The 12766-nt window shown below is 31.7% G+C and overlaps 1 protein-coding gene and 1 pseudogene across 1 annotated transcript; both read left to right on the plus strand.

The window, feature by feature from the left end:
- The first annotated feature begins 512 nt into the window (after window positions 1-512).
- Window positions 513-10430, plus strand: LOC139507593 (uncharacterized). Its single transcript, XM_071295809.1, has 8 exons — window positions 513-670; window positions 1845-1954; window positions 3095-3126; window positions 4035-4313; window positions 5707-6024; window positions 6420-6458; window positions 8063-8113; window positions 9873-10430. The coding sequence occupies exons 2-8, from the start codon at window positions 1866-1868 to the stop codon at window positions 10397-10399; spliced, it is 1335 nt and encodes a 444-aa protein (XP_071151910.1). The 5' UTR covers window positions 513-670; window positions 1845-1865; the 3' UTR covers window positions 10400-10430.
- Window positions 10431-11268: 838 nt separating this feature from the next.
- Window positions 11269-12698, plus strand: LOC139507594 (ankyrin-1-like; annotated as a pseudogene).
- The last annotated feature ends 68 nt before the right edge of the window (window positions 12699-12766 follow it).

Here is a 12766-nt window from a genome sequence, read left to right on the forward strand (position 1 = left end):
ATAAAACATTTAACAAATCTCATTTTTTAAGTTTTGCCATCTAAATAATATTTAAGTATCATATTTCTTTTACATAAGCCTTTGGACAATTAGGATGTACTGCTACGGCAGATTAAGGCTAACAGTTTACAAATAGTCCCGTATTTGGTTTCAAAAATCCTTCATCTCAAGCATAGTTCAAAGTTTACATGTAGTTCAAATTGAAATGGTACCGTTAGTCTTATGGGAGGTACCAGTTTTGACAGGACCAACATTACTGTACCAGATGCATTATTATTTAATATTTTATGTGTATGTCTTCTTTTTTGTATACCTATTCTTTTAAAAAACGACACTTTGAATAAAATCTCAGTTTAAATATCATCAATTGTCTTCCAGAAGGAAAGAGATCTACATGAATTATTAATAAACTTTTGTTATGTCTTTTTTATTTGCATATTTATTCTTTTACTGAATGACAAAAATAAAATCTCAGTTTACAAATTATCAATTTCAATCATTTGAAATAAAGATTTTATACCGGAAGGAAAGAGGTCTAGTCCTGATCTATGATGACATTTCAAAATCACTTTATAGTAACACGACTAAACTTTGATAATAGTGTGGTGTGTAATTTTAAACACTTATGTATATTGTTTATTTGATTGATATCAAAGGCTGTAATGTTTTGGTAAGTTCGATGACATTTCTCAACTATTGAATTTAAATATTGCACCAATGGCTCAACTAGTTTTTATAAGTTATCAACTAGTAGAACACATGTAACAGGCGTAGATAAAATATGCATGCTAGTTTTATCGTTTGAATTGTTTTACATTGTCATGACGGGGCCTTTTATAGCTTACTATGCGGTATTGGCTTTGCTCATTGTTAAAGGCCGTACGGTTATCTATAGCTGTTAATTTGTGTGTCATTTGGTCTCTTGTGGAGAGTTGTCTCATTGGCAATCATATCACATCTTCTTTTTTATATAGCTGATAATTGCACGTACAATAACTAATGCCGGATACGTTTGCTGGCTAGAATTTCAAAAACATTATTCAATGGAGAGGAATGTATACTCAACAACATAAATAACTATCCACTTATATAGAAATCATTGTTACAAAATGAGTAATTGCGCGTCACCATGGCTTGTTTTAATGTAACGAATGACGGAAAAGACGAGATATGTATCAAAATTGATAAGCTACGTCTATCTCGTTTGTCTAAGTGATTATTTTGTTGGTATCAAAAAGTAAAACACGAAAATCATCCAGTAAATGTAGATTTTTGCTCAATTGAGTATTAAATGTAGATTTGCTGTTTTTCAAATTTAGTGTTCTCCATAATTTTCTCATTTCTTGATGAGGGATGGCAAATATAAGTGTTGTGAATCTTGCCTTTGTTAGTCTTGTATGTTGTTTAATTCTAGTTCATTTATATGTTTTGAAGTTTAGTGTGACGTGCATTTTTACTGAACTAGTACACATTTCATGTGAAAGGGCCAGCTGAAGTCCGCTTCCGGGTGCGGGAATTTCTTCCTGTGTTGAAAACTCATTTCTGGCCCTCATCTATTTTGTGTCCTTTGGTTGGGGTGTTGTCTCTAAGACACATTCCCCATTTCCATTCTCAATTTTAAGAACAAATTTCAGACAGAAACCTTACTATATTTCCTTCAGAATGATTGGTATGATATCAATCAGATATATATAATATTGGCTGAACTGGTCTTGCAACTTTGTAGTGTGTTTCTTCATTTCTTCATTTTATAACTATAAATGTGAAAAAGAAAAAATCGCAACAACAATTTAAATAGCATGCCTCAATAACTAGTTTTACCATCTTTGGTTTTTTTTTTAAAGAACACAGTTATATCATGAAGTATGGAGTCACGAAAGGAAGAAGTGATTGTAACGATTCATATGGAAAATGACACTTGCTCAGAGACCACCGAGCTGCTTGAACTTCAAGAGTAAGTAAAACTGTATACATCTATATATATGTACATGTATCTGCAATGCATGGTTTGTTTGTTTTGTTGTTTTTTTTTTTTGGTGTCCGTCATTTTTTATTTTTTTTTGTAGTGGTAGTTATAAAGAAAACAAGATATACAAATTAAGAAAAAATAGCGGAATCATGATAGTTATTATAATCTTAATCTAATGTATTACTAATTTTACCTTTCATAAAAAATAAACTAAAATAAAACAGGTAACTTGAAACAATATTAACCTATAAAAAATTAGGGTTTATGGCACTTTTTTTATCCTCATTTAACATCACTTAAAGATCATTTTCCTTTACAAGAGTGGTCAGTTTTATTGGTGAAAGAAGTAAAAATACAATGATCGAACAAACCATCGTCGACAGAACTGATTCCTTCGATTAAGATCTGAATCAATCAAACATCACAAAAAGCCTGTTTCAGATTTTGAAAGAAGTGATTATTTTAAAGACTTACGAATTTGAATCCATAAGAAGTATTACATATTATTTTTATTTTGGGTTTTGCACAAGGCATCTATCTCTTGATGATACGCAAATCAAATACTTTTCAGAATGACATCGCCTTTTAAGTGCTCAATTTCTTATCTCACAAGATTACTAACACTAAATGTCAGAGTGTTAGTAATCTTGTGAGAAAAATAGATCACTTTATCAAATGAATACAAGAGGAAAACTCTTCATGTTATAAATGCAATGGAAAATGAAAGGAACTTTTCAAAATTTATTGTAAAAGAAGTTTAGATCCAGGTTCGATTCAATGAAAGCAAACTGAACATACAACAAATGATTGAAACATAATTTCAGGGAAAAAAAACGAGAAAAGTTGGAAACAGAAAAGTATTACCGGCATATCAACCAAGCCTTCTGATGACCGGAACCCCGCCAAGCAAAAGTAATCGCTTTGAACGGAAAGCGATTTCAAAGATTGTAATTGACTCGACAAAACAGTTAATATTTTTATATTCAGGGTTAAAGATTTGTTTATTTGATTATTTAAAAAAAAAAACTGAAACAAGGACAACAACAGTTCTTGGTAAGCTTTTTGACAAAAAGAGTAAATATTTTTCTATCACGTGTTATAGTTTTATTTATTTGATCATTTTAGAAAAACTGAAACAAGGAAGATTACAGTTCTTGGTAAGCTTTTGATTACGACAAAATCAGATTAACAGAGAATGCAACATACGTGATATGTACTCGTAGTCAAGGAAATCATTGTTTTTAATACTGATTTTTTTTGTTACAAATAAAAGAAGTTTCTTAAATCAGATTTGTGTTGACTCATTTAATCATTACACATCTGAAAGTCCCTTTTCTTTTAAGAAAAGGGACATTTATGGTATTATTAGGCCTTGTTTTTATGGGAAACAAAGCAAAAAGTATTATATTATTTTGGAATTATTTTTACATCTGGGTTACTACTTGTGTTATTATTTTATTGACATAACAAGTCCTTCAATGTTTAAACTAAGATGTATGACAGACACTGTTCCTTAATCCGTTTGAATTCGATAACAAATGGATGTCAATTGGTTATTTAGATATAGGAAGATGTGGTGTGAGTGCCAATGAGACAACTCCTCATCCATGTACATGTTTAATTTTTACTTGATCGACTTTAATTCTTCTTGAACATTCTAGAGTTCGCCTATAGTATTGTAAAATATTTTATTTTGATTGTAAAAAAATGCCCTGAAGCTTTTTTATTCAGAAAAAGTAACGGAACATTATATTGCGTTCGTTTGTTTTTCTGTATGTTGTTTTGTTTTGATTTTGTTTCGTATTTTTGTTTTTGTTGTGGTTATTCTCTTTCAATTTCTTTTCTCCGGTTGTATGAATAAAAGGTCGCTATTTTTTCATCTATCTTATATTAGGATGAGTTTATTTCAATTTGTCTATATTTCAATTAGCATAGAGAAAAATCGAATGTTTTTTTTTACATATATTTTATTGCCACAATAGTGTTCACTGTAAATATTATCTTTTGTGCGCAGATGATAAGTTTGTTTAAGTATTCATTTGCGATCACTGCTTACTTTCTGTAGATGGCGAATTTTTACACAATGTCACGCTTGACACAACTGTTTTGGATGGGCTGATTTCTAAGTGCATCCTGACTATTGGAGACAGAGAAGAGATAATGAAACAACCAAGTCTTTCAGAACGAAACAGGATGATTCTTAACATTCTAATTGCAAGACCATACAGTACATTTGAAACTCTTACAGAGGAACTTATAAATTTTGAGCGAAGTAAGAAGGATCTCGTTTCTAAATTGAAGAACTACGATTGTCCTGGTGATATTAGTTTACCTTCATTAACAAGTAAGATATTTAATTTAATGCATACAGTAAAGTCTTCTTTAAAGTCTTCCGGTTACTTTAAGACTAATAAACGGAAGTGGTGTATACTTATAAACTTTGTGTTTGATTGTTTATTTTTGTAGTTTGTAACATTTTCATATTGAAAATCAATGCTGAAGCTTTGTTCTTTTGTGTGAAAAGTTTATGTTAGTTGCATGAATTATAATGTACTTTATAATTAGTTTGTTTCTGTTATCTTATTTTTGGTTGACATCGATCTATAAGATCAATCCCTATTTACATGCTTTTCCGATTTGTAATTGTGCTATTATTTAACTATCGAAGATTAGAAGAAAGGTACTGCGTCCACAAATATGGCTTATACCGTCACATTTGTACATACACGTGTGTATATATGTCAAGTCAGTAACCTGTAATTACGTTGTTGCCGTTTAATGCCATATGTCATGCTAGTTTTAAGTTGATTATTTTGTTTATGAATTACGTCGCTGGGTTTCTCTTTCGGTTTTATTTTTATGCCCCACCTACAATAGTTGAGGGGCATTATGTTTTCTGGTCTGTACTTCCGTCCGTTCGTCTGTGCATCCGTCCGTGCGTCCTTCCGTGCGTCTGTTCGTCCGTCTGTCCCGCTTCAGGTTAATTTTTTTTTATCAAGGTAGTTTTTGATGAAGTTGAAGTCCAATCAACTTGAAACTTAGTACACATGTTCCCTATGCAATGTCTTATTTTAATGCCAAATTAGATTCTATACCCAATTTCATGGTCCATTGAACATCGAAAATGATAGTGCGAGTGGGGCTTCCGTGTACTTTGGACACATTCTTGTTTTTATTTCATTTAATCATATTGGGGGCCTTTTAAAGCTTGCTTTGCGTTATGAACTTTGATCACTGTTGATGATATAACAATAACCAAAAAGTAAAATCACAAAAATACTGAACTCAGAGGAAAATCAAATTGGAAAGTCCCTCATCACATGGCTAAATCAAATGACAAAACACATCAAAAATGAATGGACATCAACTGTTATATTCCTGACTTGGAACAGGCATTTTAAAATGTATAAAATGGTGGATTAAACCTGGTTTTATAGCGCTAAACCTCTCACTTTGTACGACAGTGTCGTCAAATTCTGTTATATTTACACTGATGCGTGAACTACATGTAAACAGACATTATAAATAAAATAGTCAAAATATGGGTACAGCAGTCATCATCGTGTTATTATTTTAAAAGAAACAATTTAACAGAACACAAAAGCATCTATCATTTTAAAAACACATTCATAGCTCTCGCGTGTCTGACGTCAGAAAATGTATACGTCACATATTACACGATACACATACACGCGATGCAATTGTTGCTTACATCGATATCTATTGGGCAATTTCAGCAATCGATATAAACAATCATACAATCCAGCTGCAAAAGAATTTTAAAATATTGGTTCATCAACTGGTTATTGGTGAATCCATAGCAGATCATCTCATTAGTGCAGAAATACTGTGCCCAGAAGACCATGGTGAAATTTGTGCTCAGATCACAAAAGAACAAAAAAATAGGCTACTTTTAACTAAGCTGATGCACAAGGACGCTGATGCTTTTACATGTTTTCTTTCGGTTTTGAAAGAGGATATTTCTTATGAAGAACTTGCAAGACGAATAGAGCGCACAGAGGTTACAAATGAGGACAAGATTTTGCTTCAAGTTGGTAGGTAATTAAGTAATTTTTGTTTTACATACTTATAGGGTGACCTACTTACATAACACGGATACATTGGGTATCCTACCTGTCATTGTAAAAGAACAATGGGAATAAAAAAACGTTGCACTATATGTTTGCTCAAATATGAACAAGTGGTATGTCTTTGTTGCTATCAAGTGCATTTTTTTTTAGAAATGATAAAATATCGAGTGAACTAGAGCAAAAATCCAGCAACTGCGTATCAAAATGACATTAAACACTAGCACGCAAAAACAACAAGCACAGACACCAAATTGATATATAACTATAATTTGTCTCCGCATTTATGTTTTGCATGCATTTAGAAAACATTCGAAATGCATTATAGTAATGAGAAATATTTTGCAATATGTATTTTAAAGGAAGAAAAGCTGCAAAGGAAAAGAACGAAAATACAAGAGGTAATAATGTACTTTATTCAACATGTTTAACGTGTCTAATAACAGTTAAATTGAGAAACTTTAAATAAATTAAAAAGGTTATCCGAGAAAAAAATTATATGTAATAGACGTCAAAAAAGCGAATAACGTATACTCTAATAATGAATCTGAAAAACAACAAGCATAGCATTAATTGAAAATGTTTAAATTTAAGATAATTATGTTACAAATGTATTGTACATTTCAAACTTGGTGAACTGATTTTGACAAACCGAGACTTAAAGAAGCGTTGGCTTATTAATTTTAAGTCAACGTTGATATTGTAATCCATGTTAAGGCTAGGGAAGAGGCGTTGTGGTCGACTATTTGCTACGTTTAGTTCTGGTGAGTTGTGAATAACACATTTAACCATATTTTCAAATTAAAACATTGTAACGATAAGTATAACTCATAAGAGTTTTTTTTTTTATCTAGCAGTGCCATTATTTTACAGCCTTCTTAACATGTTTCTAATTCAACCTATTAAATCCATTTTTTATTGCATAACAGGATTAGAAAAATATAAAGTAGGGCATTAACAACAGTACTGTATTTGGAATCATGTATTTTAAACTCATTAAAAAAATCGATTAGTACACATTTTTTTATTGTTCCTGTTATTGAGAACACAAAATATGATTTAATCTTTAATATTCCTTAGGCATATATATTTATTATTGTAAGTGGTGTTACTGTCATCTGTGTGATGCTTTTGACATTTTTTAAATTGAGAAATCTATTTAAAATCACAGAATTGTACTTGATCTTACTTAAACACACGTTGCCATTCATTTTATGACACCATTCTCCAGGACAAGATTTTAAACGTATTTACTTTTATTAGCTTATCTTAGTTTATGAGCAACACTCGATAAGTTGGCTATTTTTTACAAATAATTTTAATCATCAAACGTCTGGAAATAAATATTATAATGCTAATTAACTTATAAAAATATCAAGTTACCTTTGTTAATACCAAAGAGAAAAATAGAACAATAATTATTTGCAGAAAAAAGTCTGAATAAATTTACAAATTGATGAATGCTATTAAATCTCGACATTAGCTTCCAACAATTAAAAAGAAAATTGAAGTCGGACCATTTTATGAGTAAATTCTTACGACCCTTTCTTACAAAGCAAGTTAGTATCTATGATCATACATCACATAAATGTATGAGAAATCCACATCCGCCTCAATTTCAAGACAATATAACATTGATTATAACCATTAACCTTTTAGCATCATTAACAGGAATGTAATGATTGGTGTCCTGTTTACGTAAGTACTAAGTCATTGACCACTTCTGTCAATTGGTCTATTGATATTTCTATTTATATGTAAATAAATAGTTTAGTTATTAATGCACTCACCAAGCTACTCATTGGAGTCTCCGCGAGTAATATCTTTAATGTGCATGGATATTAACATGTTCTAAGCCTTTGATAAATTTAAGAATGTGTGCAGTTACATTTATATATTGTATTATCCATTATTCCAAACGATGGTTATATGGTAGAAATGACAATCGAAATGTTCATATTATTAATTCAATTTTTGTCTAAAGAAATATTCGTTTGATTTGTAGGAATACAGAAATGTTTGGAGACTGAAAATATAATTCCAAAGAACATACAAGGTATTCTATGATATACATTGTATATAGTTTAGTTATAAATAAAGGCAACAGTAGTATACCGCTGTTCAAAATTCATCAATCGATTGAGAAAAAAACAAATCTGGGTTACAAACCAGATCTGAGTGAAACACATCAAATATAAAAGGGGAACTACGACACAACACAACACTGAAATGTAGCACAAACAGAAACGAACTATAATATAAAAATGGCCATTTCCTGATTTGGTAGAGTACATTTTAAAAAAAAAAAATGGTGGGTTGAACCTAATCTTGTGATTAGCCAAATCTCGTACTTTTATGGCAATGTTGAATATTTAACACTCAAATGACACTATTACATGACAGGAATACAGTACAAATAAATGCAATAACATTCAGGACAGATAATTTGCAAAATAACTACAACTATCAAGAAAACAAGTTTTTGGTGTTAACGTGTGAAAACTCCTTATTTTTCTTTATAGCCCAAACATAAAGGAACTTGACATTTGTTCTACGGTATACAGCCCATTCACAACACAATAAAAGAGCTTTCCATAAATAACTGGAATCTTTTCAAAATAACTTTAGGAAGTATTTAAACAAGTCATTTAGCTCCAATTCTTGTCCACTAGATTGAATAAAGTTTTTAAAAAAATAAAAATTTAAACTTACTAAACATGCTAAATAATCAGAATAATAAAAAAATATCCATAGGAAACAATAAGCAATGTATCATATCGTAATAAAGTATCAACATAAAGGGACTGTACAATCTGTATTTGATAATCGATGTACACAACCAAAACTAGACCATTTGTATGTAGCCCAGAAATATATTTCGCTATAAAAGCATAAGAATTTAACTTGAACACGCTTATGATCATGAGTGTTATAAAAACGATTATTATATCTCTATATATTCCCGCATATGTTTGCTTAACAAATTTGCCTCATTAAACTGGGTATGCGCGTCTAGCCATTGATGTTAAATCGGATGATGTTAAGATATGTTTGCAGCGTATAATGCATGTCCTTTAGATATGTCTTTGCAAAAGAAATCACTATTTTCCTTAACATATTCTGTACCAAGTAGGAAACACAGCAGTTGTTATCAAATACCACCGTTTAACCTGTGACCGGTACCAGAATAAACACCACTAATGCATAGTCACATTGTTTTTTAACGTTAAATCCCGCATCTTCAAGCATTCATTCCTATTTTGTCTCAAGTGCAAATAAGTGGTAATCATTTCATTTCTCAACTATACCTTATGCTTTAATTGCATTTTATAACGCACTGATTCCCGACGTTGAGTAGTACATTTACAGGTAGCATGATCTTTTTTTCTGACCTGGCCGATTTTGCGGTTCCATACCATAAATATGATATTGGAGAGCAGAATCAGCACTGAAATTAGTTCCTAAATCTCAATTTTCAGCTGACATCCTTTTAATGATAAAAATATATGATAATGATTAACAGGCACTTTACTACAAGCTGCTTTTAAAGATGGTATTTTCTAACTTTGTTGTGACCTGGTTTTATCTTTCTATAATATATGTGAACAGTTTACAAAGTTTATACATGTTATAGTTTTTTGCGTCCTGTCCATTTCTGTCAAAAAGTGAATAGCAGGGAAAATGCTATTCAGTTCAGTACAAAAATTAAGGAAACAGTTTGTTGTATTGAATAAGCTAAATTAACACACGAAATGAAATTTATTTGCTAAATAACGGTTAATAACGCATAATAGTTTCATTACATCATCTTTTAGACCAACACACTGTCCTTATAGAGCAATGGAGAACAGAAGACAAAACATTTGTTTCAACAAGAGCAGCAGAAGAGGTATTTAAAAGAATCAGGAATAATATCAGCGTCATCGTTTCCGGAAATTCAGGCGTTGGTAAGACAGCTACTATGAGGCACGTAGCACTGTTGTTGCAGAATGAAGGATATCGTATTATTCCCACAAGTAATCCAGAAGATTTAAGAAGTTTTGCTCAAAAAGGGATTAAAACTCTTTTTGTTATTGATGACATTTGCGGTCATTATACTCTCAAAGAGCAGCAGGTTGATAAATGGGAGGCAATATTAACAGAAATTCAACCTTTTCTTGAACAAAATCAATGCAAGATAGTTGCTACTTGTAGATTACAAGTGTTTAAAGATGACAAATTCAGAACCTTATCCCTTTTTAATGTATGCGAATGCAATCTGAATTCAGAGGCGATCAATCTTACTCAAGAAGAAAGGCAAAAGTTAGCTGATATGTACTTCAAACACGAGCTGTTGAGGTAAAAGGTCGTTTCGATCAGTTTGACTTTTTTCCCCTTGTTATGCAAGTTATATCAGAAAAGCAATTATAACGATATCAATCATTTTTTCAATAACCCATTTGAATTTTACAGGAACGAGTTTGAGCGTTTATCAATCGAAGATGAGCGAGGTAAACTAAAATATTGTTGCCTGGTCCTTTGCGTGATATTCAACAATAGATTCGATGAAAATAAATTGAAAAGTAAAGAAACCAATATGCAGGATCTAATTAAAGATACATTGGATGCATGCAAATTAAACAAAGGTACTTCAGTTGAATATTTGAAAGATGAATTAAAAACACTAGAACACACATTTTTAACAAACATAAATGGAACTTACAGAACAATTCACGACAAATTATTTGATTTTCTTGCCCAAATTATTGGGGGAAAACATGCAGATTTGTGCATCAAATATTGCAGTACCGAGTTTATACGAGAGCGATTCATTTTGAAGTCGATCGATACCTCCGACAAAGACGCACACACAAATCTCCCAATTACGTTAGTTGACAACAATATTGATATCTATTTAACACGTATGATACAAGATTGGTCCAGAGGTCTAGTTGCGAGTGTTTTTGGCAATAGAAATATGAAAAATGAAGCATTCGTTTACAAGTTAAAGGAAAACTTACAAAACTTAGATGAGTCCAAAAAGCAAGCACTTGCAAGGAATAAAGACACACAAAGCGGTGACTATCCATTGTTGCTAAGTTGTTTCATTGGTAATGTTAGCCTTACTGATTGGGTACTAGAGAACTCAAATATTTCTGTGAAAAATAAAAAAACTATCAAAAATTTGTTACGCATTTGAATAGCAAAACCTCTGAATATCAAAACATAAATATGCGAAGACATAATAATACAACACCGTTATACGTTGCTTGTGAAAATGGTCATTTACGACTTTTGAAAAAGCTTTTACATTATGGAGCAGATGTTTCTTTGAAGAAAAACACTGGCGATTCACCTCTCTCTGTAGCATGTGAAAATGGACATACAAGCGTTGTTCGGGAACTCCTTGAGCACTCAAATGTTAACAAAGATGACCAAAATATGAAAGGCTATTCGCCTTTATACCTTGCTTGTCAGAATGGACATGAGAGAATCGTTAAAATATTGTTACAATATGATGCCGATTGTAAGTTGCGCTCGGATTTGGTGCCGTCACCATTGTTTGTCGCAAGTGAAAATGGGGACCTTTCTATAGTGGAAACTTTGTTAAAACATGGGGCTAGCGTTAACATGCAAAATAATTTTGGTCAAGTTCCTTTACACGCAGCTTGCTACCAAAACCATTTAGAAATTGTTCGTGTTTTGTTGGATAACGATAGCACATCAGGATCACTTAATCATCTAGATAAGAAAAACATCTCGCCACTATACACAGCATGCCAGTGCATGGAAGGACATTTTGATATCATGGAACTATTGTTGAAAAAAAATGCCGATGTCAATATTGGAAAGCAACCTCTCATAATGACATGTGAAAACGGTTGCACCAAAATGTCTAAAGCGTTAATAGAACATCACGCAAATGTTAACTCATGCGCCGATGATGGGGTTTCTCCACTTTTTATGGCTGTCAAAATTGTCATTTTGAAGATGTATGTCTGCTTTTAAAATCGGGTGCAGACCCAAATCAATGTCATCAAAATGGGGCATCTCCTCTTGTCGTTGCTAGCCAAAATGGCAATTTGCAGATCGTGAAGAAACTATTGAAACATGGATGCAGCATCAACAAGTGCACCGACGATGGCGCGTCGCCTCTCTATCTTGCTTCACAAAACGGCCATTTTGAAGTTGTTTGTCAACTTATTGAAGCCAAAGCTTATTTGAATACACAAGACTCAGACGGAAAAACAGCCATATTCAAAGCAAGCCAAAATGGTCATCTGAAAATTGTTACAAAATTGGTCAAAAGTAAAGCAGATATAAATTTATGCATGAAAAATAATGGTGATACACCCATGGAGATTGCTAAAAAAAAAATCACTCAGATATTGAAATCTTTTTAAAAAAGAATGAAGGAATGTCAGTACGGGAACAATTTGTATGAACTGAATCAAGCAATGAACACAACGAGCAAATATGGAAAGGAGAGGATGTAATACTTAAGTGGTTATCTTATTTCATAATTGAAAACTAACTGACAATTCACTTGCAAAACAGAATGATATTCCAATTACCATGTTAAAAACTAAATAAAGAGCAACACAAACCAAACCACTGACCCATTCTTTTTAGATTATGATAATAAAATGGATTATTTTTTCTGTCTGTAATTCATACATACAACTTGAAAAAGGTATATTAAGCAAAAATTCTCAACAAAAGGTGAAAT

The sequence above is a fragment of the Mytilus edulis genome, unplaced genomic scaffold (assembly GCF_963676685.1).
Source record: "Mytilus edulis unplaced genomic scaffold, xbMytEdul2.2 SCAFFOLD_871, whole genome shotgun sequence".
NCBI classification, from domain to species: Eukaryota; Metazoa; Mollusca; class Bivalvia; order Mytilida; family Mytilidae; genus Mytilus; species Mytilus edulis.

Coding starts and splice junctions, on each gene's coding strand:
- LOC139507593 (XM_071295809.1), top strand. CDS start 1,866: ATGGAGTCACGAAAGGAAGAAGTGATTGTAACGATTCATATGGAAAAT. Junction 1,955..3,094: donor GAGCTGCTTGAACTTCAAGA/GTAAGTAAAACT, acceptor TGATCATTTTAG/AAAAACTGAAACAAGGAAGA. Junction 4,314..5,706: donor TAGTTTACCTTCATTAACAA/GTAAGATATTTA, acceptor GGGCAATTTCAG/CAATCGATATAAACAATCAT.